Below are 26776 nucleotides of genomic sequence, written 5' to 3'. Positions count from 1 at the left end.
CTTTTAGGGAATTACATTTAATTTCAGGACTCTGTGATTGCCATATGTTTCTCTTATAATCACAGACAGTATGAAACAGATTTGTCACACATAAGGTCAGATTTTAGACTTTTAACTGTATTACATTTCCTGCTGATGAGGACCCTCCCTTTGGCCATTCACAATAATAACGTAATGAAATAATAGATCAACAATTAAATGGCAGTTATATACCATAGGAATTTCTGTGGATTCAAAAGACATTGAATTAACAAAAACTTTATAACTACATGACCGTCTCAGTAATGAACTAAATATTTTTCTTTAATTTTGCACATTTAAGTCTTCCAGTCGAGTCGTGCTGACAAACTTATTTCGTTTGCTACTTAATTGTAATGCAATTAAACCTCTTTACATTCACAGGAAGAGGGAGTTTCACTGATCCAATTATGCTCAAAGTAGCCTATATGTGGTCCACAATGTAAACTGTCAGTTTGACATCCCTGTCTGAGGACTGAGAAAGAGAGAGCAAGAGAGACCGTCGTGCTTTACTTCTAGGCATGCGCAGTGCCGAGAGAGCGCTCTGACTGACCACGTAGCCTGTCTCAGCTGCGGTACAGATAGCTGCAATACACGAATTCACGGCCTCTCTACAGTAGCAACGGGCCGCTGAAAAATGGCGAGATACCTGAGGCCTCCGAATACATCTCTTTTTGTCAGAAACATCGCCGACGAGTCCAGGTACGTTGTTACTTTCAACCCCGCCGGCGTGCAAGCAGGCATGGTCAGGCTAAATGTGACGCTAGTTAGTTAGCAAACATGTCAACGTGATGTCATCATCAAAATTAGGAAACTGACGTTAACGGTCAGAGAGCGACTCCGAACAGAGAAGCTGGCTACGGACAACACAACCGTGTAATATTTGGTAATATTTAGAAATAAGAAGCTGAAACATTCGTGTTGTAACTGAAGTTAACGCTACACCCTGACCTGTGGGACAAAAAAAATAAACGACTGAAATACGTCTTTGAAACTGAACTAAAGGCTGGACAGCAGCAGTTCCTGCAAGTAAACTACAATATCTGTAGTTTACGCACTTTTGCACTATGCACTTTTTAATTATGGAATTTAATTGTATGTCCTTCCTATCATTAATATTTTTAATTAAAAATATTAAGGCAACACGTGAACATTACAGCCAATTAAAACTTCGGGCATATAAATAGTGAATTCATTTTATCTGCTTTGGTGCACGTGAAAGTGATAACAGGTGGATTGGAGAGGCAACAATACGACAGAATGGTTTTGAAGGTGGTGGCCACAGACCGTTGCTCTCTCTATATCCCCTCTCACTTATTTTCTCGTTTTACTTTTTGCTGGTGCCCATGTCATTGCTGACATCATAAGACTGTGGTCCATTCGAGTTACAGAGATAGTCCACCTCTTACAGGATTGCACATCTTTAAGCCCTGTCACGAGGTTTGATTTGTCTCCCAGCACAGGCTTAAGACAGTGGAAGGGATCTCAATGCACTTCAAGGTGCTCTGTTTTCAAATTAAGTTCAAAAGGCCTTTATCCTGAGGGCATGGCTGTTTAAGCTTAAACAAAAAGTTCAGGCACTTGCTTGACTGTGCTATGAGAGTAAAGGCATTTTAAATTTTATTTTAAACAGAATGTCTTTTGAGTGTTTTGAAATTTTAGCCAATGCGTATCCTTTCCAAAGAGTCCCTCAAATAGAATTGGTATTATTCTGACTGAATAACAGTCAGGAGTGCTGACTGACTCCACAAGACTGTTGAGGCGATCCCAGAAGACAGCCCATTCCTTCAGGGGAGTTTCACGGGACCATAGAAGGGAATTGACCCAGCAAAAGGACCAGTATCTGCTCCTTTGTGTGAAGATGAACAGAGCCTTGCTCATGTGTGTGTTTCTGACCAAAGACTATGTAGGGCATCCTTTAGTAGGACATGTGCTCACATGCCATACACTGTGTTTGGCATTACCAGACAACACTTAGAACTAGCCCGTTGTCTTCACGGATGCAAGTCCACAGTGAGTACATGTGGCAGGTGTGAGCGAGCCTGGAGATGCCATGACGAATGTCATGATGCCAGCTACAACATTGGCACCAAAGCAGGTCAAATGGATTCACAATGGGTTATGCTTCCTAACTGGGGACATTGGTATCCCTAAGGTGTAACTGCCTTTGTGCTACATTGTTTCTGCTGCCAAGATTAAAATAAAAAATGTATTTGGAAATTAGCGTAATGAGTTCTGTTTGATAATCTAGAGGCCTAAATGTGAATAGTATGACTTAAAGTACTTATTATTAAAGATAATAAGTAGATTTTTAAGTGTGGTTGATTTCACAAAATAAAAAAATCACTTCTGTGAAAAGTGCCATATATGGGTTTTATGGCCGCAATGAATATGTGAAAAAGACAGTTTCTGGTTAAATTGCACAAATTCACCTTAAATGTCCTGATGAGGAAACTTCCTTATGAGTAAGAAAGTAATTCGGTTTATTTGCTGTTAAGCAATGTCCGATGCTTTGCTGGCGCCAACTCTTGTGTATGTGCTGCACACTGGACTCGAGCCAAATTCATATGGTAGCCAGCAGAATAAATGTGCTTATTTCATGACACTTTAGGCCAGAGGATTTACGGCGTGAGTTTGGTCGTTATGGGCCTATTGTAGATGTCTACATTCCACTTGACTTCTATACACGACGACCAAGAGGATTTGCTTACATTCAATATCCTTTATTCTTTCAGTTTATGTTCGTACTTTTTCACTAATGGATTGTAAAGCATCAACTCTGATCTGTTGGGTGCAGTGAATTGAGTAACACCTGATTTAATATTTCCCTTTTAAGAGGAGTTTTTGTAATGTAATTGTTTTTTTTTGTTTGTTTTTTTAATGCTTCTAGCATTAAATATACTCCTAACCAATATTTCTTCTGTTGTTGCCTCAGAATGGTAAAGATACAGGTATGGAGACCCCACACCAAAGAAAGTTGAAAGGCGGTTGTAGAGTAGATTCAAGCCAAAGACATCCAGGCGACAAGCAGTAGTGGAATTTGGAAAATAAAGACAGAGCAAAAGCATGAAGATACAAAGAGGACAAAAAAAGAGAGCTTCCAGGCTTCCATTTGTCTACCAAAGGGAGGAAAAGAAAAGTGTTTATTGGGCAAAGACAAGCAGGAAACCTCAAGTTCTTCTGCCAAGGCTATAAAGATCAAGCTGAAGGTCAAGCATGTTAAAGGTAACAAGCCAGACTTTTTGTATCCTACCCAATCTGATCACCATTAGTATTTGTCTTGTCTTCACAATTTGAAGTCACAAATGGGCCTATTTTTAATGTTACATAATTTGAGTTGGTATTACGGAAGACGGTCAATTATAAATGAAAGAAATATGCTGAGATGATGAATTACTCTTATACATTTTTGGCCTCACTGATCCAGTAGCTGTGTGGTGTTTTTTTTTTTTTGTGTGTTTGCTTTTTATTTTACTTGTGTTGCAGCTGCTTGCTGTTTTTTTTTTTTGTTTGTTTTGTTTTTTTTGTATTGCATGCGTGCAGCTTTCAGCTCCACCTTTCCAAATTAAAAGTCCTTAACAATCCAGCATGTTTGAAGATGTCCGGGATGCAGAAGATGCTCTTCACAACCTGGATCGTAAATGGGTTTGCGGGCGCCAGATTGAGATCCAGTTTGCACAGGGAGACCGCAAGAGTATGACCAATTGGCATTCCTACTTGAGCTTAACTGCACCATCTCCTTTTGGGAAATGTGTTGTATTGTTACATAACCTTTTGATGTGGATTTGTCAATAAAGCCCCTAATCAGATGAAGGCCAAGGAGCGCCACTCCCCTCGCAGTTTCTCTCGCTATGAGGATGATCGGGATACCCGCAGAAGACGATCACGGAGTCGCAGTTATGATCGCCGCAGGTCCCGGAGCCCTTCTTTTGACCGTCGCCCTCGGAGGTCTGAGAGCCCTAGAGAGTGAGTTCTTGGCAACTTTTACACCTTTTAAAGAATATAAGACATTAAAGTTCACCAAAAACATAATTATATAAATGTAGTGAGTGTGAAGGAGTCCTTTATGGATGTTTGCAGCTCTGAAAGCAGGCACTTGCAAAGGAGGAGGAAAAAAGAAAGGGGAAAGATGGAGGGACAATTTATGACTCAATAGAGTGGGGGGGGGGGGGGGACGTGTGTGTGTGTGTGTACATACTGGGGCTGCAACAATTCGAGTAACATGAATATAAATAAAATTCTCAATGCAAATTTTGCTTCACTGCTTTGTTTAAACTCTGTAGCACTCAGATGTCATTATGTAAGTGCAAGCGTTTCACACACGTTTTGTATTAAAAATAAATATGCAATAGAAATATATCTGGCGCACATGTGCAAATTAAAACAATATTACAACATTGAGCCCAAGCAGCCCCCAATTTTTCAACAAAAAAACGGATAACACAACAGCAGCAGGGAAGATGCTGTCATAGTTTATCAGGGAGATGCCGTGTGGGTAGTTGGCACTCTGCCTCTGCTCTGTGTGGGTAGACAGTGCAGAGGCAGAGCAGTTACTGAGATGCTGAGCTCAGCTGGGGTTAAAGCAAACATTTTCTAGTGTGCAAAACAGCAGCACTTATTCCTGCAAGCATTATTAAAACCTTTATTTGGAAAAAGCTGGTGGGAGTTCTCCATCAAACCACCTGTTTAAAAACCTTCAACGTGAAGAGAAGCAAACTCTGTAGCCATCCTCATTTTTGTTTTTTCCACAAGGAAAATCTACAGTAAAGCTACTGAAGTTAAAATATGGAGATGGGCTGTTAGCTTAGTCTGATAAGATGTTTAGATTAGGTAGCTAGCTAAAAGCTGCAAGCAGCTGTCCTACTTTATATCAGAGCAATACCTGCAACAGGGGTGACTCAACGAAATGGGGACATAGGGTTTAGTAACCCATATTTATATCAAAGCTTTAGTAACATTATGCAATCCAAATCCACAACATAAAATATACAGTGTTATATTAATTGTATCAATATTTAATAATATAAAAATAAAAGGTTTTTTTCACAGGCTGGTCAAGCTATAGAAGGGCCAGTGAGCTGCCCTCTTTGCCACCGGAGAGCATTGAACAACACTTCAGGAATTTGGAGTTATCATAAATGTTAACATGCTAACATTTGCCGTTTAACTATTAGCAACTAAATGATAGCAACATTAGCCACCTGTCATCAGTAACGTAGCAGCCTGTGGACAGTGAGTCACAACTCATTATGGACAAATGGAGAACCACACAGGTTACTGGCTGTGCAGTGTCAGGGGAACAATAGCTGAACCGAGCAGAGAATCCAGAGGTTTGTTGAACTAGATCTGAAGACCAGAGCTGAGGATCTAACGAGCTGCACACTGCAGCAGAGAAAATAGTGGTTTAAAGAGAGACTGTAGGCAATTGTGGACAAAATGACAAACTTTAACTTTTCTACTTACAAAAATGTTTTGAAAAATGTCTCATTTAGTTTAGCCAGCTGTGACTTGGCTTTGAAATTGTTTTGTGACAAAACCTGAGACAAAAACATGCATTAAAACATACACATGATCACACATCAAATCTACCTAATCCAGGAGCTACAACCCTGTCAGAACTTACCTGCTGTAAGAAACCTTTTGTGTTTACATGTATGTATTCACGTATATAATACAAAGGGTGGCGGTGGGGTACTGCAGGGACTGGCAGAATTTTCCGTATATATGTGACCGTTTGTTGTTTTCGTTTGTTTTCTCAGCTTCAATCTGGGATTTTGCGAACATAACACTTTTTAGACATAACAAATTGTTATTCTGTTAAATTAGGACGTTATACAGGCAGGACTTTTTCTCATTTTCTTCTTATCCCTCACTTTAACGTTTTTGTTTGATTATTAGCTATTGCCACTGGCCACTACTTTAATGATAACGTAACAAGCAGTTAATGTGGCTTTTTCACAAATGTACTTTTAACTATAGCAGATAGATCCACATTAAAATTATTTGATTTGGCACAGTTTTTACACTGCATGCCCTTCTACACGTAACCCTCCCATTTATCTAGACTTTGGTCTAGGAGTGCACTAGCTTGTGACTGACTTGAGTTTGGGTTTCTGTCTTTCACTGTCTTTTACGTTTATAACTGTTTAATATGTCAAGGGTATTGAAACGAGAGCTTAACCAACCTTTCAACATCCCTCAAAGAATTGCTCGGGTGACTATCTTACAATTTTGGATTATGCAAATTAGCAACTTGCTATTCTCATGATGAGCTGGGGACCTATAGCCCACCTCTCAACCCTGAGATAGGCTTCATATCCTGCCCCTGCAACCCTGAGTGGAATAAGCGGTAAAGAAAACTGATGGTTGAATGATGGATTGAGGAAACATGGTGGGTGTATCACTCGTCTCTCTGGTGGAACTTTAAAGTGGAGCCTATATTTAGTATTAATTTCCTCATAATTACAAACTGATATGCAATACATTCTTGGAATTCTCTGTTTTGTTTTTTGTTTGTTTGTTACATTTAAATATTAAATTAATTGACAGTTGTCATTACATTTAAAAAAAAAAAAAACTATTCTGTGAACTTCATTTACCAAAATGTAAGTGAACAGTCTGAAATGGCACTCATGCTGTTGGCTGATTGCAACTTGGTGCAACACAGTTAACTAAAGCAGTCATTTAGCAAGTTTGGAGTGTCATTGCTTTGAAAGTGACCAATCACAATAAGACCAGTTCCTGCTGTGGTTCCTCCCCTCTGTCATTTAACTTTAAAGGAGAGCTTGTGCACTCTGCAGTGTTCTGAGACGAATGTGCTGTGTGCCTGGTGGCTGTTGTGCACTTATTTCTATGTGCTGACATGAGTGAGTCTACCACCTCTTGTGAAATATTTATTTGTGACTATGTTTTAGTTATGATCTGCTTGTGACATGTGCCATAAATGTAGTTTCCTGTAATTGTGTGGGCCATGCGCAGCTTGTGAGAGGGCATGATGTTTGCAGGTTTGTACACAGAAACTTTGGACGATGTCCGAGCGTGGCAGTTTCTGCAGGAAACAATTTATGTAATAAAGAGGAAGCCATATACTGCTTGTATGTAGGCAAGCCATGCTGTAAGGATATAAAGTAATTCACTCAAACTGTACAGTAACTCAGCAATTTTGTTTTCTTGTTCCCTCTTCAGCTCTCGATCCTACAGCCGACACAGAAGAAGCAGAAGCCATGAAAATAACAAGTGGGCTCATTTCTGTCCTCTTGTATTTCAGTAATCATATAAACATGGCACTGTACTCTGTAATGATAGTAACTGTAATGATAATCCCAATAGGCACAAAGCTCCTCCCAGTGACCACCACAGAACACACCATGAAACGGCCTCACACTCCACCTCCCGCTCCCCATCAGCGTCCAGGTCAAGACCAAAAGGTAAAAAGAGCCAGTCCAGGTCTCACAGCCCTGCCGAAGACTTCCACCCATCCCAGAAACAGTCTGTCAGGAGATCCCCATCACGCTCCTACTCTAGATCCATGTCCCGGTCACGCTCTCGCTCCAGGTCCTGGGCTGGACGCAAGTCTGGAGGCCACTGACAGACTGTTCTCCAAAGCCCTGTTTATGTTTCTCTAGAGGTTTCTGTTTAATGTTCACCTCTAGCCATTTTGGACATGCATTACTTCACATTGTTGGCTTCATTAATCTGGTTAATGATTAATTAACTGGTTAATAATGTTCTGTTACGTTCCTCCCAGGTTTTTTGTTTTTTTTCCCCAGACGTACAAGCAGCAGTGACAGGAGAACCACAGTATGTGTGCACAAGATTTTTGCTTTTGTAGCTACAAGCATTATCAGTATTGACTCTAGCGTGTATAACATATGGTTCCCTGCTCTTGCTGCTGAGAACTGCACCAATTCCCTCCCACACAGAGAGAAGGCTACCTTCTGGATTGGGAAAGTTCGTAACAGAAGAATACCTTATATTGTAAATTTTTTTAAAAAAAGATTGGATATAAGCTACTACTGTAGTGAGCTATGGAACTCATGCAGAGCAATGATTTTGTGCGTCACTATCTATCAATGTAACTGCATGCACTCAAAGTTGAATGCTTCAAGGTCCAACTGTGTTAAGAACTGCTGTTGTGACCTTTATGAAGAGACCAGGGTGCAAGTAGACATGTTAAAAGGTTGTATTTATAGAAAGGTGTGCATGTGTAAAAGGAGTCTTGTGCTTCCTGCTTTCATTTCTTATTTGAATATGGAGGAATCTCTTGCCAAAGGTAAATAAACAATTTTGTTATGTTTGTAAGAAAAGCACATTTGGCTCCTGCCCTCCTTTTTTTTTTTTTTTTTTTTTTTTTTTTTTTTTTTTGTACATGTGTTAAATTAAACTGAAGGCCTGCTTTGCCAGTATTCACAACATGCCCTGGTCTGGTTTAATTTCAGCAGGCCAACTTGTATACTATAGTTATTGTAATTGCTGTGACAATGAAAGATATGCTGATACAGCTGGTACCCAATAATAGTCATTTTGTTATGTAATAATATACTAAAGATAAGAATCAATTGTTTTTCGTGTCCCTAAGTAACTCCCTTGTTTAAACTGTTATACCTGATATCTTTTGACAATAAATACATTCTTACACTGCTCTAGTTGAACAAGCTGTGTTGTAAAGGTAGTGTCAAACAAGTGTTACTATATCAAGTCAAAAATACTCAAACACAAAGTAGGGGGGTAGGGGAGGGGATTTAATTTTTTGTTTGAGGTTTGTTTTTTTTTTCGTTCAAGTTTTTCATCAATTCAAAGAGTGCTTTCTTGTTTTACATTTTGTAACAAATTAACACCAATTGTAAACAGGGCACATTTCATTGTTCTTGGTGACATTTCATCCGAGGGACAAATTAAAAAGCCAATTCACTGAATTAAATTTCGAATATGGAGACTGCCATGCATGATTTAGTCTGGGCAAGAAAAAAAAAGTTTACATGAACCAAGAAAAGGCAGTAATTAAAATAATAGACATTTTCAATTGTCAGCAGGCGGAAGAACAGCCAAGAACCGAAAATGTCTGGAAAATATTTGGTCAACTTGGGAATTTCCACCAATGATTATGGTCAGTTTCAGTATGAGTTTTAACTTAGGCACAGTTTTTCTTTTTTGTAAAAAATAAAACAATTTAAAAGTGCTATGCTTACACACCATTGTAAGCACATTCACAACTCAAATCTATACATTTGCAAGTCTCCTAGAGTCCAATTGGGAGTTTTTTTTTTCTATTTTACTTGTTTTTCCCGTTTAGCATCTTTCAACCTACACTGCACAATACACAATAAAAAATGTGCAATAACTCTGGAAAGATCAGAGTGTAGGGGTACTGATAGATGCTATAGGCAGCTTCTTTTTTTTTTTTTTTAACAAAAATATTCTTCAGTATTGAAGTCAAGACATGACCTTAGCATGTCTCATACATTCAGTGTTATTACTAAAAATACTTTTGTCAAACAGGCCACAAACTTGGCCTGCAAATGTACATATGCTACAAGTGTTTTATACAGTTCATTATTTACATGGCTCTTGAACTCACAAGCTTTCATACTTTGTTTTGTCATCTTTAAGCTGGCCATGAATGGCTCCAATTCTGCAAAGGGAAAGCAAAGAGCCTCAACAGAGAACTGAAAGAGAATCCATAGAAGATAGTCAATTACGCCTCCGTTAATTGAACAGCATCCTGGCCTGTAACTTGTGAAAAAAAGAAAACAGTCTGATTGCAGTGCAGAAGGTTAAGGGACAGAAGTGCAAGAGACAACAGGCAGCAAGTGTCTGTTGATTATGGGGTAGTTAACCATTGAGACTTAATTTGTAAACACAAACACCAGCCTCCTGTCTCACATTGAGGCGCTTGGGCCTCTTCAGAAACATTCCTTAGCTCTGTCTCGCCTTGTGCACAAAAGCATACAGCCAACAGGGCCAGGCAATGTGGGGTTTTTTTGAGAAAACAAAACTCAGTAGTCCCACATTTAAGCAAGGCCCCCTTCCGCATGTTGGAGCTGCAGGCACTGTCCTGAAGAGGCAGAGACTGAGGAGCAGTAACGGTACTGATCAGAACAGATGAACAGGTGATCAAGGAGACGTCAAACCATTCACTTCGAGTTGGCAAGTGGAAATGGCAACACTGCCTTCTGCCCAAATGTCCAAAAAAAGAAAAGCAAAACGTTGCTTTGGTTATACACAGCACATTATACATCTTTCAACAACCACAACAGAAAGCACTTATACAAAATAATGCTATGATAAGAGTGCTGTAGACCTTGGACACACTCAACTCCAAGTGCATGTGCGCACAGCGCAGTAAAAAAGGGTACGTGAGTTGGTGGTCCAAAGCCAGTGTGCCATGGTCTCTTACTACCCTTCGTTTGAGGTTATACCATTAACCTGTAGTTACACTACAGCTCATCTCCTGTAAAATATCTTTTTTTCCCTGCAGAACTGCAGTTGAGTGCCTTCTTTAGCCAAACAATGAATGTGATATATAAACAACACCGGGCCCTTGATTAAAAGAAATAAAATTGCTACAAATATGAACCTGCTTTAGCACCTAAAGCTTAAGGAGATAACTCCAAAGATCATTCTTCATAGAAACATAAATGAAACACCATGTCTGTCCAAAGAAGTGGACCGTAAAAGTGATGGGAATTTACCTGACTAATGTTACCATCCTTGTTTGGGGAAAAAAGCACACTCAATCTGCCTTGGCAGCCAAGATTAAAAATAACAAAACAAAACATAAGTACAAAGAATATCCAGTTTGTCATAGTCACAGAAACTCCGCTAAAGGCATCACCAACCAGCAAGGCTGCAATTCTGTAAATTTTAAATGATCAGTTTTTTTAAAATGGATGGTAAACAGGAATTGCAAAACATTGCTCCTGTCAAGCATCCACCAACTTTGAAGGTCGGCCAAAAAAAGGAGAGAAAAAGAAAAGAGCTAAAAATACTACAGAACTGAGGCGTTCCTGGTGGGTGGGTCCATGCATTGGCTTATTTTTTTTCTTTAAATGAAGAACTGGTATCACCCCCATCAGGCCTGCACCTTCAGGAGGCTCTTGAGCTGGAAGGTCATAACTTCCCTGTTGTCACAGGAGCCGATAGGGAAAGACACCCAGTGACTAGGGGGTTTGGGCAAAACACTGGGTGAAGGTGGCTCACTGAATTTAGGCCCTGCATAGCTTGGGCTGCCTTGGGTTGCCAGGAGTGTGTTGAGATGAGACACTGCACCCTCCCAGTTCTGATCATAGTTGGTGGAAAAACGGACAGAAGCATTCTTCTCTGCAGACACGGCCTGCCGTGTCTCTGGAGACCTGTGGTAGGCAGCGCCTTTCTCGCTCCGTCGGTGGCCGTGGTGGTGAAGGCCCCCTGCCCCCCCTACGGATGCAGCTGCTCCGTTCTGGTCACGGCTTCGCTGCTTTGCCCGGCCAAGCTGGTGGTTCTTCTTAGCCAAAGGGCGCTCAGGGTGGGTAACTGGAATGTTGTACCTCTCTCCACCTCCCATACTGGTTTTGCTCTACGTGTCACCTAAATTGTGAGAATAGTATTATTAAAAATAAACTCTGGTTATACATTTCTATTCACGCTAATAATCTATGCAATTACAGCGCAAGTTGTTGACTACCAACCGCGAGCACAGGCGCACCACATCACAATAAAAACAAGTACAGAGACTACGTGCAGAAACACCATACAGCGAGGCTCGCCCATCCCCCACACGGACACCAGGAAAACAGCGCCAGCTCACCTCTTTGTTGTCAGAAAGTTAACCGAGTAGACGTCTCTCTTCAATCTTTCTCCTCCAATCGGGCCCCAGGTCCTCGAAGTAGTCTTCTGTCTACCTCTCGCTGCACATTTGTGTCCAGCAGGGTCTAAGGTTTTCATGTGCCAATAAGCGTTGTTTTCTCGTGAAGCCGAGCTGAACATCAATTCACCTCGGCGCACGATACTCCAAGAAGTCGCCGACCCTTCAGGGCATTAACAAAAAACGCTTATCAGATATGCTAACTTGACAGGACTTAACGTCCATTAGATATGCTAAATAGACAGGACTCAACATAACAATAGCGCTCACAGTGTTGTGACGTGTGACTGGGAACTGACGTTTTCTTCAAATATTCTATTACATAACATTGAAGTACCGACAAAATGACATTTCCTCGCCATTACATTTATAAAAACCTTGCATATAACTTGTAATCTATAGCGATTATCACACGAAAATGTTATGTAAGAAAAGTGCGACATCATAGCCCACTTCTGTTTGCTCAGGCTGGGCTTAAACTGCGGCCAATTTTTCCCTTGTTCTTGTGTAGTAAATTAATAATAAAACGAAATAGTAAGTATACCCTTCATATAGGCTCATTGAATTAATTAGCAAATCCAGTGGTTCAAATTCTAACGTTTTTTTTTATGATCTAGGACGCTCTATTTTGGCACAGAACCAAAACAAAGAAACTCGGTTTAATATGGCGACGAGGTACAAAACTGTTTCTTACCGACTTCTTCAGGCTTGGTTGTTAAAGCCTTTCGTCAGAAAAGAATTTACAGTTAGCTTCTAAACTCCCTCTACGGACTATGTAGGAAGCACAGCAAACTATATCTCCTACAAATCCGTCACTCTCGAAGCTTATTTGGTGTTAAAGGCCGGTGAAGAGATCTCACTTCTCTCTCTCCCGACTCAGAATTGCGACAAAATGGACTCTACAGCAGCGGTATGTACTCCCTTGCAACGCAAATCTAACCAATCATAAAGCGACTACGAAATAAACAACCAATCACCGAAGAGGCAGTCGACAAGTTGCCTGTTGCCAGACTGGTGACGTTAATTGCCGACCCTCCTCTCCTTGCCTTTGTTGGAGCTCGGGTATTTCCCGAGAGAAGTGAAATAAAGAAGGTAAAAAACACCACTTTCGGGCTCTGGAAGTTAACGTAATAGACAGGAAATACCCGAGATGGCACGTAAAACATTACATAAAGGTTTAGAGTGAGCATAGAGGCAGTTAAGTGTTATGTAACACCAAGACACCAAGCATGTCCGCTACCCCTTCGGTTAGGTTGTAAACACGTCCAGTGTTTAGATTTACTGAGGTTTGTGCCACAGGAAACTGTTTTGGTTTGTTTTATCACATTTCTTGCTTTTTCAGGTTAACCCCTTTTATGCCCACTTGACACAGCAGCAACAGGCTGTAATAACAATGTCTATGAGCGGTTGTCCATCCCAAAAGTGTTTTGTTTTAGGGTTAAATTCATTGGGTGGAGGTCTTAATAAGGGTTGGGGGGGCTATATTACATATATTACCCTGTTTGTCCCTTTGATGTTGGTCTCACTTTTCCACCCAATCTTTTCAAAGGACTTTGAGGTTTGACTTCCATGGCAGTCTTCCAGTAGGTTTTATGAGCGCAGGCAGGGCTAAGTGTCATCGCTCTGTGTCATCGAGGCCTTGCCTTCTTTTCTCGCCTGGATTTTTAAAGAGTTGCACAACGCTGCTGAAGGCTGAAGGCCATGGCAAGGCAGGACACTCCCCAAAGCAAAGTAATCTTTGAAATGGGGCTGTGCCAATCAAGAGTCAGCTATGTACGGAAAGTAGGTCACCCAGAGACTGGGTAGGTCGCTAGAAACACATGGGGGGGTGGAAAGGACTACTCGCCATATTTGACTGGCTGCAGAAGCCAAGCAGTGTCAACACGTCACACAGATAGTGTACAATTAGAAAGTTGGATGGAAACTTTTTTCCTCACACAGAGATAAAGAACAAAATTACAGATTATCTATTGGCCTGATTGTTTACGGAGTCCTGTTGGCCTACAAACAAGTGACTGAAGTTATGAATATGAACTTGAATGGTGCAAAATGTTTGTCATATGCCCACACAAAGGGAAGTGGGGAAAGTACAGAAGCAGTTTCACACAGCTCAGCAATAAGTTCAATACATATAAAGAAAATCTGTACTCTCAGTAAACATATTCAAATTAAACCTTTTTTTCCTGGAAGTACCATTTTTGTACATTAGTTACTTAACAAAGAAACTTAATATGCTATAAAAGTAACACATAATTTACAGAATTTAAATATTAAAATGAAACCCATGGTGAAATTGATCTATAAGTGGGTTTGGGTAAAACAGGCACATTAAATTGGAGGTCCTTCTCATCCCTACTGTTATTTAAGATTTATTTAGTTAGCACCACAGTGCGCAGATGAAGTTGGTACACTCAGATAACACTTTTTTTTTTTTGAAGATGTGCCATTTTTTTGAAGATGTGCCAGCCGCAGATGGTTTTCTGTGAAAAATGCCCACAGAGCATATTTGGAATGAACCACTGAAACCAAACAGGAAAAAATACCTTTTCAGATGAAAAAGTTATTGTTGACGTGTAGTTGACAGAACTATTTTCATATAGTTGTTTGCCTACCGTGTTTGCCTACTGGTGGTGGTCAGAGGGCCCGGTGGCGCCTGTGTCCGGCAGCCTCGCCTCTGTCAGTGCGCCCCAGGGCAGCTGTGGCTACAATGTAGCTTGCTATCGCCAGTGTGTGAATGTGTGTGTGAATGGGTGAGTGACTGAATGTAGTGTAAAGCGCTTTGGGGTCCTATGGACTAGAAAAGCGCTATACAAATGCAGGCCATTTACCATTTACCATATATATATATATATATATATATATATATATATATTTAAATGTGACTTTTAACAGACCACTGATTTACAAAACAGATGAGAAATAATGGCAGTTTTCAACAACATTTCTCAGGTTTCCCAGTTTCCGTCATTACATGAGCAAAGGCTCAATTCACTTGTATTATTTTACAGCTTTATGAACCTAACAAGCTGTTTAAATTACAAATACATTTAACTCCTTATTTGTTTCGACTAATGCTGGCATCACCACACCAGAAATAGCAGTGCATGATTTCTGAATTATTAATGACTTCCTTGCAATCACGGGTATGGGTTTCATTTTACTTTTTGGGGGCAGGGACACCAAGTGCAGGTTATCATCCAATAATTAGAATTTTCTGCATCTGCATGCATGTGCATGGCAGGTGTCATTTTTATTCACTATTTTAATAGAAAATATCTATTATTCTCATTTAAAATATTTAAGTGCTTATGCATATGCTTAGATGGAGTATGTGTATGTGTCAGCATGACCTTGTGAAAACTGCTTAGCTTTGCTTAACGACGTTTCACTATGTTATCTGCTAACTGTTAGGGCGTAGAAGGACTAAACTCCAAAGATGACCAGTGCCAAGAGCTTCCTGGGAAAAGATAGTGGGAGTTGTTTTCTGCCCAGAAACAGCCCATTGGACAGAAACCTGTTGTAACTGGGAAGATACAGAGTTGTTTGTGAAGGTATAAAAGAGGAGCTGAGACACCCCAAGGGCAGAGTGCTCGTAACTTAGACCTGTGATGTTTTGATGTGTGTGCTCGCTCTCCTGCATGCATGCAGTAATAAAAATAGCTTGACCACAGCTGACAGTGTTGCAGACCTTTTTTTTTTACAGAAAATTTCACAACACTACAAATGAGTCATCCAAGTTTTATGAACTCAGATTTTCATATTACAAATGACCTCTTGTATTCATGCAATGCAAGACCTTGTGTGCAGCAAAGCTAACATAAGCTGAGGGGCGTTGAGCCTGATGACCTACCCACTGCAGTGACCCAATTTAAATAGATAACACAAATCAATACATATATGTAGTCCTAATCCTATACTATGATAAGGTATGCTATTCCCAGGCGCTTTGTTACCTGTGACTGACGGAGTGGGATCCTGGTTATAGGGTGGCCTTGTATCGTCTCGTTCAGCTGTGCACTAACTTGCTCAGGAGTTATTCTTTCTTATAAAATTTGCTGCTGAGCTGACTCGGTTAGTGGTGGGTACGGGCCCAACAGGAAACTTCTGCAGGTTTCAGCATGACTGCAGTTAAAAGACTGTTGAGTGTGACTGTTGGCACAGAAGAGGTCAGAGGCCTCAGACCTGAGAGCAGAGCTGTGTTTTTAATTCTCTTGTTGAGAAACAAATAGAGCTTACGCAGTTGTGGGTTGTGGGAAGTCTGGTCAACGCTACAGGATGTGGCTGTGACCTATTAAAATATACATTCTCTTTACAGATAAACAGATATCTCTGTGAACTCCATCGAGGTTCCTGCGGCATTCATAATTCTCACGTTGAATTAAAAATTGTAGCTATCACTTTTCATATTTCGTATTCCCTCAAAAAGAACCCTGATCATGTCCCAGTTGAAGTGAAAGTAAACAACGCTCTAGATTGTCTGTTAAATTTCAATTTTTAAGCAAGTGAATATCCTTGTCCTTGTCATAATTAATTGATATCTTTCTCTCACTCAGTTATTGCAATAAACATACAGTTAGGTCCATACATTTTTAGACAGTTGCACTTTTTTTTTTTTGTAATTTTGTCACAGTACACCAGCACAGTAAATGTCAAATCGAACCGTCAAAATGTGATTGAAGAGCACAGTTTAATCTTTAAGTTATGATGTATTTTAGGAAGTACAGCCATTTTTATATAGGTGTGAAAAAGATTGTTTTGAACAACAAAGATTAAAATGAACTTGTATCAGAATGATGACAAGATAAAAGTATGGTGAAAGAAAGGAACAGCTCATGATCTGTCTGTGAAATATGTTATATGTAGGCATGTGTGGCTACCGGTGGAACTGGGCCACTAGTATTTATTGATGTGACTGAGGTGCACGGGGTTATACTCTCTGCTCAGATCAACCAAATGCTGCAAAAGTAGTCAAAATGTGCTTCACAGTACAAATGAATAACGACCCAAAACACTCTGCAAAAGCAAACCAAGAGTACATAAAGACATAAAGAACATAAAGAAATTGGGCAATCTTGAATGGCCAAGTTAGTCACGTGATCTTGAACCTAATGACGCATGCTCCTCAGTTACTATAAAGAATGCTATAAGTTGCCTTAATTTCTAATATGAAGGCAGAGAGACCCATAAACAAGCTGCAACTAAGAGGAAACAATTGGTGATATGCACAATTTCCAGGGGCACAGACACAAACAGTGGCAAAATTACAAAATTGTATTATTGCCCAAAACATTATGAACCTGAATGTAACCCTCCTCTGTCACACCAGCTCTCTGCATGTCCTCCTTCATTACGTATATCCATGAATCTTCCTTTTTTACTCCTGCCTGGCAGCTCTATTTTCAACCCACTTCGCTGTCCCTCCTCTGTACATGTCCAAACCGTGTCAAACCTGAGCTGTCCCTCTGATGAATTCATTAATAATCCCATCCATCCTGGTCACTCCCACTGAAGGTCTCAGCATCTTCAGCTCTGCCACCTCCATCTTCAAATCGTCCCCAAACCATACATCACAGCAGGGTCTCACTACCATCTTGTAAACCTTGCTTTTCAATCCTGCTGCTATCCTTCTGTCACAAATCCCCCCTGGACACACGTCTCCACCCACTCCACCCCGTTTCCCATGACGATGTAATTGAAAGCTATTTGAGTCAGAGATTTAGATTTATCTGTGTGCTTTTGCAATTTTCATTTGGTGCGTTTCATTTCCATATTTAGAAGTCGAGCCTTTCATTTAACAAAAACAAAGTAAATAATTAAGCATGATTAAAGAATTAAGCATCCAAGTAATTAGATTTTTTGCCCAATCATTTTTTCCTGTGTTCTTCATGTCAGTGAACTGATACTGCTCCCTGAGGGTCTGGCAATCTGGAAATGAGGAGCGGAAATTTGATTAATGGATTTAATCCAAATCTGTCTGAAGCAGCAGAGCTGGCCCTGATGTTTGTGTCCAAGGCAATTTCTAAAAATGGATTGTGTAACAGGATGATGCAGTTCAACAGATAATTGAACATTTCAGCTTTTAGTCTGCCCTGTTGTCTGTCGTGTTTATGCTGCACCTGGACAGACAGTGAGCGAGTAGAAATCTTATTGAAGCTGTGCTGCCTGCTCCTAATCACATTTCCTGCTTTCTGTCCTGCTGACTTTATCAGGTCAAAGGAGGAGAAGACACAGCCCGTGCACCAGATATCGCTGCCTTTCCGCGAGACATTTTTTGTTTCCTTTTCTTTTAAATCAGTCATGTAGTAGAACACTAACTCCTTTCCTTCATGAAATTTGATATATTACTTAAATTCGTCAGACCCAGTTACCGACTCTGTGTTATTGAGCATGATTTTCTCTAAATGCTAAAATAGGTTGCTAATTTATTTCAGATTGCCTCGGGTATGTGGTTTAGAGATCTGATTAAATTGTTGTCAAACTAATGCAGCCTATTTTTACCACATGGGACTTAATCTAAATTAAATGACCTCATTGCTGAGTGGACTGCTTGTTGCGTTTGTATTTCTAATGAATAATCTTTAAACAAACTTTTAACTTGTCACCTTTAGTCTGATGCTTTTGGCCAGTTTCCTGACTCAGTCATATTGCCTACTGAATCAGGGTTGCCTAGTATTGCCCCCTATGTACTGCCACCAGTACTACAATACAATGGGCGAGTGGACTACTCACATAAAAGGGTTTCAGGTCAAGTGAGTCAGTGCTATCACTATGCAGACAGTATTTGACTAGTTCAATTTCAAAATGCTGAACTGGACACTTGAAATCCTGTCAAAGTAGAGTGGCTCACATTAGAATGAATTTGGTGGTGAAATATAAGGATCAAAAATCAAACATGTAGTCAGATTTATTGAATTGCAACACACACAGAGGAAAAAACTATAAAGTTGTCTGTTGTAGGGGTTTTGATGCATGCTCAATCATCCAGGTAAGGAAATCCCAAAAGTAGCATTTTTAATGTAGAGGCCTTCGGTAAATGGTCTTTGATCAGTGGTCATGAGAACTTGCATATTAATGATCAAGGAACTGACCTCACAGCCCATTGTTCATTAAGTTTCAGTCATTCTGCAGATGCATTGTTTATAAAGTTGGGGGAACTTGGAGTGAGCTAAGACTGAAAAAGCCACTTAAAGGGGTGATGAAATGTTTCTACCACTGAAAACACCACACCCAGATGAACATAATCAACTTTTATTTCCTAACAGATTTGTCGCAGTCTGGCGAGGGCAGACTGTATGAATTGACAAGAAGGACCCAAAATGCAGACTCCAAGGAACAGGGAACAAAACTTGAAAGTTAACAAAAAGCAAGCTGTTTAATGAGGCTGGTAAAAGGTACAAACAAAAGGCAAACTGAAGCAAAATTAACACAAACCTAAACTGGGAAATCTAAACAAAAACCTGGTGTAAAGAACATGGCGTGAACAACAGACGACCTGACAAAGAATGACCAGAACACACCGACTAAATACACACAGGAGGATAATGAGGGAAATGGAAACACATGGGGAAACAGCTGACACACATGAACATAAGGACGTCACAAGAGGAGAGCAAAACTAAAAACATTGAACATAGGAACACCGGACCCCTTCAAAATAAAACAGGAAACATAATGAGACGCAGACATGACAACCTGCACTTGACAACGTAAGACACAGACATGAAACTAGGGATGGGTATCGTTTAGGTTTTATCCGATACCGGTGCCAAATAGGTACTTTTGAAACGGTGCCGGTGCTTAAACGGTGCTCAAACCGGTGCTTAAAGAATGGAGAACACAAAATTGGTCCATAAACCTCTCATGTTCAGCTGGTTTTTGTAAAAAGATAACAATGTTAGCCTTTTCTGCAGCTATGGGGCATATATGGTATCACTCTTGGCTGGAAGCAGTGCATAAACAATGGAAAAAACACAAACTTCGTCCAAAAACCTCTCATGTTTAACTGTTTCCCACTTTTTCTTTGGTCATTTTAGCTTTTTGGCCAGGGTGAAGGGAGTATCTGCCATCAAACAAGAAGACAGCCGCATGTAGCTATGATGATGTTTGCTAGTTCACCTTACCTGCATTAATGTAATAACGTGTTTAGCCTACTCAACGTAAATTACACACGAACATTAAGCTACTCACGCAGAGAAGAACGGCTGCTGCTGCATCATCATCCTCATCATTTCTGCTACACTGGCAGGGCTAGGGGCCAGGACTCTATTCTTCGGGTTTTTGGGGGATGTTGCTCCGGGTCCGATAACTGGCAACCCACCCGACGTGCACGGTGTGAGGTCTCGCAGCAAGCTATCAAATACGGCGCATTTCTCGGTTTTTAAAAAAACGCTATGCGTCGCCAGCTGTTTAATCGGATTCTTGGTGTTACCTCCTTTGACAGTATCACAGTATCAGCTTAAAGCACTTGTTGCTGCTGAGTTTGCATATTTTGCTGTGAAGTACAGCCAGACTTTTGACCGCTTCGCCTTGGACATTTTTAATCTGTAGCTCTGCTCTAACAGAACCTACGTACCTGGCCCCGCCTACTATCCTCGGAAACGTAAAATGATTGGCTAGAAGTGTATCACAGCTCAGGAAAAAAAAGCACCGAAATAAAGCACCGAAATGTGCGCTGCTTTTCGGTCTGGTTACTACCGTTTATGTCAGAACCGGTGCCATCATGGCACCGGACACCGGTACCCATCCCTACATGAAACACATGAAGGGCAAGGGAGACTTAACAGGGGTTGGAAGACACAAGGGGAATCTAATAACAAATGAAATAGAAAAACTAATGAGCTTAACCATATACTATAAACATCAAAATAAACTCAAACTCAAAACACTGGGTCATAAGACCCAGGATCGTGACAAGATTATTTGTGAGTGCAGAATACACGTTTCATGTCTATCCACATTTAAATGTTCAGTGTTCTTGCACCATATTTGTCATAATATGTGTGCCAGCCAAATGCAGGATGCCAACTTTTACATCTAAAAATCTTTATACGGGTTTGTCGCAATACTGTAGTAACCATCTGTTTTCTTCCACTTATCCAATTCCTGGCTCATGTTGGGGGGGGGGAGTCTACCCCAGCTCTCATAGGGCAAAAGGCGAGGTACATCCTGGGCAAGTCAGCAGTCTACTGCAGGACAAACAAGAAAACCAAGGAATTAAAGCCATCTTTTTATTATCTACAATTCCTTTACTTACTGTTCTTCTAATCCTTCAAGCAATGTTTTATGAGTATAGAATTAATGAGTGAAGCAGGGGTAGGCAACTCCAGGCCTCGAGTGCCGGTGTCCTGCAGGTTTTAGATCCCACCCTAGGTCAACACACCTGTCTGTTGAGACACATCTGATGTCTCAACAGGACCTGGAAAAACTAGTCCATGCATTCAACTTTAGCAGGCTTGATTACTGTAACAGCATCTTTACAGGTCTACCTAAAAAAATCAGTCAGACAACTACAGCTCATTCAGAACTCTGCTGCTCGAGTCCTCACTAAGACCAAAAAAGTGGACCACATCAGTCCAGCTCTGAGGTCTTTACACTGGCTGCCTGTCCGTCAGAGGATAGACTTTAAAGTTCTGATGCTGGTCTATAAAGCTCTGAATGGTTTAGGACCAAAATACATCAATGACCTCCTGACCCAGTATGAACCTTCCAGATCCCTCAGGTCATCTGGATCCGGTCTTTTATCAGTTCCCAGAGTCAGAACCAGACACGGAGAAGCTGCATTCAGCTTTTATGCTCCTTATATCTGGAACAAACTCCCAGAAAGCCTCAGATCAGCTGAAACACTCAGTTTATTTAAATCCAGGTTGAAGACTCACCTGTTCTCAGCTGCATTTGAATAAAGCACCAAATCCACACTTTTAAGCTTAAATTTCAAAACTTACATTTAACTACTGATTTTATCTACTGTTCTGATTTTATCTGTTTTGATTTTATATACTGTTTTGTTTGTTTGTTTGTTTGTTAATTAGTTAGTTAGTTTATTTGCTTGTTTTAATCAATTTTAAATCAGGCTTTTTATTTGTTCTTGTTTCTAATGTCTCTGTAAAGCACTTTGAATCACCTTGTTGTTGAATTGTGCTATACAAATAAACTTGCCTTGCCTTGCCTTGCCTTACCTGAATCAAATGATTAGTTCATTACCAGGTCTCTGGAGAACTTCAAGAAATGCTGAGGCGTCATTTAGCCCTTTAAATCAGCTGTGATGGATCATGGACACATCTAAAACCTCCAGGACACCGGCACTCGAAGCCTGGAGTTGCCTACCCCTGGAGTAAAGCATTAACTAAGTGATCCTGCAGGGACAGGGTATACGCACATATTTCTGTTATGATAGATGCCGTTTTGTCAGATGAATATGAGTAGAAGATAATAACAAAAAGAGGTGGAAAACAATTGCTATTTAAATAGAAATAATCTAATTGAAAGAGGGCTTCACATTGACTAGGACAGTTCAATCTTGACCTTAGGTAGTTCGTTAGAAATAACGAAAGTTCTCTTATTGAGATATTTAGGCACCATAAGAAGCTGTTGGCGCTTGCAAAATATGCTGCAAAACCCAATGTGATTATGGCCCACTTCCTCTTTTTTTATGATCATGCTTTTTACACTTAACATTTGATATCTGACACTCAATAATCTTATTGGCTTTTCGCCACAGTCCAACCTCATGAAGCATACTTGAAATATATGAGAGACTTCAAAATTCAAAAGGGTTGATCTTTGAATGATCTACTGGTAATCTCTATTTCTGTTTAAGAAAATATTACGGAAAAAAACAAACAGAAGAAAATTGGAATTTGTGACAGAGAGTGGATAATTGATCAAAAAGTGGGCTTGGTTTTTGTTTTATCTCAGATGTCGTCTAAGCAGCTCCCGCCCCCTCATGTCATCACAGCTATACCCTCCTTGTCTTCTCCCTTCACATGCACACCAGTACTCGCGCCTGCTGGTTTGCGTGTCATGCAGCTTCAGCTCTGCGGCTAAGAGGCAGGAAATCAGATATTTCAGTAGTTTGCCAAGAAAGAAGAGAAGGTGAGCTCTTATAACTTTATTTAACAGTTAATTTTTTTCTCTTATATATGAGATTTAGCAATTTGGTTTAAGTGGCATTTTGCAAGTGTGAAATTGTTAGAAAAAAATATGCTTTCTGCAATATTTCTAATCTAATGTGTAGAGAGTTGACCTGCTGTTTCTGACTTATTTTAATAAAGTCTCTGTTTCCTGCAATACATAAAAGAAGAGTGACTTCAAATAGTAGTTTTATTTTTTTTTTATTCCAATTCTGCCCAAAGGGTTCATGATCTTTTGTAACAATGTGTCAAGGCGCAAAAGTGACTCAAGGGGTTATTGCCACACGACGCTGCGCATGTCACCACAATGTTCATAAAATGTCTCTCAATAAGGATCTTTCTCAATACGTGCTTCCTTTGGCCTCATACATATGCAATTTTTATAGTCTTCACATGGCTGTGTCACAGATACAGTGGAAAACAGTATAGCGTGGTATAATTGGAACAATGCCACACCTAATCTTATTTATATAATTTCTGAGTGTTTATCAGCTGCTCTAGAAATATATTGCTTCAGGAATATTTTGATTAAACCCTCTGTATTTCATCAGTCATGCTGTTCCCCGCCAAAAAAAAAAAAAAAGAACAAAGAAATCCTCAATCTTAAGCCACTTTGTGCAAACATTTAAAGGCAGTTCTTCTCATTTATAACAGCATAATTTACTTCAATCTAATGTTTTTGCCTCAGCTTTCCACAAACCCTTTAATCTATTGATTGCATACAGGCGACGCACTTCACTGGAGATCGTTTAATTCAACTGTGACCTTCACCCGCTGATAAAACGACTAAATACAGTCTCCTCTGATTCCACAAGAGGGCACCAACATGGAGCTCCTGTACAGTGACGGCGCAACAGCAGTCTGGAAATATTTCCAAAAAAGCCAGCTAACAAAAACTACATAATTTTATAATGCAGAGTATCCACCCTAGGGGATAAACATTTATGTGATGTGCATAGATGTTCCTGACATGAATGGGAAAGCTAAATGTTTTAGAGATATAGTAGCTGAAATTTCACTATAACACTGAACATATCATGATGAAAAATTGGCTTATTTTTTAACATAACAGGCACAAGGATAGATCTCTGTGAATTTTTAAACTCAATTCAGCCTTCAGTAAAAAATCAAAGTGTTTTATGGCTTGCTTGAAACCATGTTCTACCAGGCGACTATCTCTCCTGTAACATCATCAGCTGAAACTGTGATGATCGTGTGTTTGTTTTGGCCTCTAAATGACTTTCTGTCTTGACTCAGAGACGTTTATGTTCCCTTTAAGCTCCAGCTTCAATGTTGACAACAAGATAAAAAAGTAATCACGTTTTCTGGTTTGTTTGTTTCACCACGGGAAGTTACCTGTCCCGTCCGACCTAATGTGACATACGTCAAAGTGACGGAATCTTAACACATAAAGATGTGAATGACAGATCAGATTCTGTAGAGACATCTGTGCTTCATAAATAACTTCTAACATTTGTTACAGCTTTTTTGTACTTCATTTCCTAATTATAGTAGCTGGAATGACGGACGGGGAGAAAGCTACTTCTGTAGACCATGGACACACAGGTAATATCTCATCAACAATAGCTATGCAGCTTTTCATTAATGGTAAAATTGAGTTCTGTGTTATATAAAAAAAGGACATCTGTATGTACAGTTGACTGGTCAGCTAAGACTTGTCACGGTACTGATTGTGTTTTTCTCCCAGTTAACAAGTCCTGTGTGAATCTGACGTGCTACATGGTCCTGAGTGACGAAGAGAGGAAAGCCATCGGCACCATCTGTTTCCTGGCAGGCCCTGTCACACTACTGGAAAATGTTCTTGTGCTGGGGGTGATTGCTAGCACAGCCACCTTGCGAAAGCGGCCATCCTATCTGTTTATTGGCAGCCTTGCTCTGGCTGATGTCTTTGCCAGTTGTTTCTTCACCATAAGTTTCTTACACTTTCACCTCTTTCATCTCAAAGATGACCCAAGCGCCTACCTCTTCAAGCTAGGCGGCGTCACCATGGCCTTCTCTGGTTCAGTGGGAAGTTTACTGCTGACTGCTTTGGACCGCTACATCTGCATCTACCACTCCTCGACTTACAAGGTGTTGCTGACACGGCGCAGAGCCCTGCTGAGCCTTCTGATTCTCTGGAGTACAATCATCTTCCTCTCCTTCTTACCTCTAATGGGCTGGAGGTGTTCCACAGGCCTTACTCCACCTTGCTCAAACTTGTTTCCATACATCAATAAGCACTATCAAGCCTTCTGGACCAGCTTCGTCCTTGTGATTCTGGTTCTGATTTTGGGGGCTTATGCTCTCATCCTGTGGAAGGCCCACCGCCATGAGTGCTCAATGACCAGCTTCCAGGGAGCAGCAGGAAAAGCTCAATCTCGCATGAGGATGGATATCCGGTTGGCTCGCACCTTTGGCCTGATTCTGCTCATACTGGTGGGCTGTTGGGTTCCTGTGCTTTCTTTCATGCTAGTAGATGTCTCAGTGATCCTGACCCGAGACCAACAGCGGGCCTTTGCTTTCTGCAGCACCCTCTGTCTAGTCAACTCTTCAGTCAACCCACTGCTGTATGCCCTGCGCTTTCGAGAACTAAGAATTGCTCTTTTGCGGATGCTGCAAAAGCTGTGTTGCAAGGGAAGGTGTAAAAAACTCACAGAAGACTCAAGCCATGGACTACCTTCTGCAGAAGACAACTGTACTGCTTTATCTGACGATGAGATGCCCAAGGCCAGAACCACCAAACCTGACTCCATTTCAGAAATGGTCTACAGTCACCAGCTGACCATGAGAAAGTGAAGGAAGCTGAACGTTAAAATAAAAGAGAAGCAATACAGTTCGTGAAACACTTGTTTTCATGACAGCTGTTAGCTAGTGATCAACACCATCACTGTAGATCAGGATAAAATTTGTCTATACAAGGAAATGTCACTTACTGCTTTTTTTTATTGTAATTGCAAATAAGCTTGTAAATAAGTAAACAACACATGATAACAGTACTTGTCAAAACAAAACACAAACCCTGGGAATTACAATGTGACCATTACACATTACTTTAATTATAAGAGATTATAAAGTATGTTGTTGACCATTAATCCACAATGTTATTACCAGTTAATATGCTTAAAATAGAAAATGATAGTTACACAGAGGACACACGGAGCTTTTTTCAGCATTTTGCAATAATTGCACCCAAAAGATTTAAATGGAAATAAATACCTCTGCACTCAATCAGACTAAGTAAATTGTTTTGTACAAATGTATGCTACTATGTGTTACTAATATTTAAGCACATATAAAGGTCATTTACCTTTGACCTCCATGTTTCCCCTCTCACTACTTTAGCATTCCATGAAATCCTGGTTCCGTGAACTGAACTGCTGACTTTTGGGTTTGCCATTTGTTGCTAGCATGATTCTTTATTTTTCAGTGCATGACCCAGAGCACGCAGGAACAGAGGAAGCAGTGGGTCGCCAATCTGCACATGAATGCCAGGACCCCACAGAATTTCACACAATGCTCACTGCACAAATCCAAGCAGCGTGTAGAGGTGAATGGAGCAAATGTTAGGAAGAGAACGAGCACAGACATTAGAACAGTCTTTGCGATAGTAAAAGCTGGCAGCTGCAGTAGAGCGCACACTGATATGCAGTTACACTCACAGTGACACACAGCGTAACAGAGGTAGATAATCAGAGCTGCTGCTTGTTGATTTAAGGTCACAGGAAATTCTTTAGAACACCTATTTCATCCATTGTGTGAACTTATTAAAAATAACACTTGGTCTCGA

The 26776-nt window shown here is 40.4% G+C and overlaps 3 protein-coding genes across 5 annotated transcripts; 2 read left to right on the top strand and 1 right to left on the bottom strand.

The window, feature by feature from the left end:
• The first annotated feature begins 515 nt into the window (after nucleotides 1-515).
• Nucleotides 516-8003, top strand: srsf10a (serine and arginine rich splicing factor 10a). Its single transcript, XM_040030401.1, has 6 exons — nucleotides 516-720; nucleotides 2630-2734; nucleotides 3609-3712; nucleotides 3816-3984; nucleotides 7204-7254; nucleotides 7348-8003. The coding sequence occupies exons 1-6, from the start codon at nucleotides 656-658 to the stop codon at nucleotides 7604-7606; spliced, it is 753 nt and encodes a 250-aa protein (XP_039886335.1). The 5' UTR covers nucleotides 516-655; the 3' UTR covers nucleotides 7607-8003.
• Nucleotides 8004-8738: 735 nt separating this feature from the next.
• On the bottom strand, nucleotides 8739-12759 carry pnrc2 (proline-rich nuclear receptor coactivator 2). Its single transcript, XM_040030402.1, has 3 exons — nucleotides 12555-12759; nucleotides 11804-12023; nucleotides 8739-11583 (listed from the first exon to the last, which is right to left on the bottom strand). Exon 3 carries the CDS (start codon nucleotides 11558-11560, stop codon nucleotides 11090-11092), a length of 471 nt encoding a protein of 156 aa, XP_039886336.1. The 5' UTR covers nucleotides 11561-11583; nucleotides 11804-12023; nucleotides 12555-12759; the 3' UTR covers nucleotides 8739-11089.
• Nucleotides 12760-22825: 10066 nt separating this feature from the next.
• On the top strand, nucleotides 22826-26776 carry cnr2 (cannabinoid receptor 2). Of its 3 annotated transcripts, none has more exons than XM_040030383.1 (3): nucleotides 22826-22951; nucleotides 24502-24555; nucleotides 24698-26776. In XM_040030383.1, exons 1-3 carry the CDS (start codon nucleotides 22843-22845, stop codon nucleotides 25783-25785), a joined length of 1251 nt encoding a protein of 416 aa, XP_039886317.1. In that variant the 5' UTR covers nucleotides 22826-22842; the 3' UTR covers nucleotides 25786-26776. The 3 variants fall into 3 exon arrangements, with proteins under 3 accessions (XP_039886317.1, XP_039886322.1, XP_039886318.1); XM_040030388.1 differs by having other exon boundaries at nucleotides 22844-22951; nucleotides 24473-24555; XM_040030384.1 differs by having other exon boundaries at nucleotides 22844-22951; nucleotides 23715-24555.

This window comes from Simochromis diagramma, unplaced genomic scaffold, assembly GCF_900408965.1.
Source record: "Simochromis diagramma unplaced genomic scaffold, fSimDia1.1 OVJJ01000361.1, whole genome shotgun sequence".
Lineage (NCBI taxonomy): Eukaryota > Metazoa > Chordata > Actinopteri > Cichliformes > Cichlidae > Simochromis > Simochromis diagramma.
The sequence above is the reverse complement of the archived record's forward strand: the minus strand, read 5'-3'. Positions and strand labels throughout refer to the sequence as shown.

Excerpts from the sequence above, each read along its gene's own strand:
- pnrc2 (XM_040030402.1), bottom strand. The coding sequence starts at position 11,560 with ATGGGAGGTGGAGAGAGGTACAACATTCCAGTTACCCACCCTGAGCGC.
- cnr2 (XM_040030383.1), top strand. The coding sequence starts at position 22,843 with ATGCACACCAGTACTCGCGCCTGCTGGTTTGCGTGTCATGCAGCTTCA. Across the intron at positions 22,952-24,501 it reads TTGCCAAGAAAGAAGAGAAG|TAGCTGGAATGACGGACGGG; the intron begins GTGAGCTCTTAT and ends TCCTAATTATAG. Across the intron at positions 24,556-24,697 it reads TGTAGACCATGGACACACAG|TTAACAAGTCCTGTGTGAAT; the intron begins GTAATATCTCAT and ends TTTTTCTCCCAG.
- srsf10a (XM_040030401.1), top strand. The coding sequence starts at position 656 with ATGGCGAGATACCTGAGGCCTCCGAATACATCTCTTTTTGTCAGAAAC. Across the intron at positions 3,713-3,815 it reads TGCACAGGGAGACCGCAAGA|CCCCTAATCAGATGAAGGCC; the intron begins GTATGACCAATT and ends TTGTCAATAAAG. Across the intron at positions 3,985-7,203 it reads AGGTCTGAGAGCCCTAGAGA|CTCTCGATCCTACAGCCGAC; the intron begins GTGAGTTCTTGG and ends TTCCCTCTTCAG.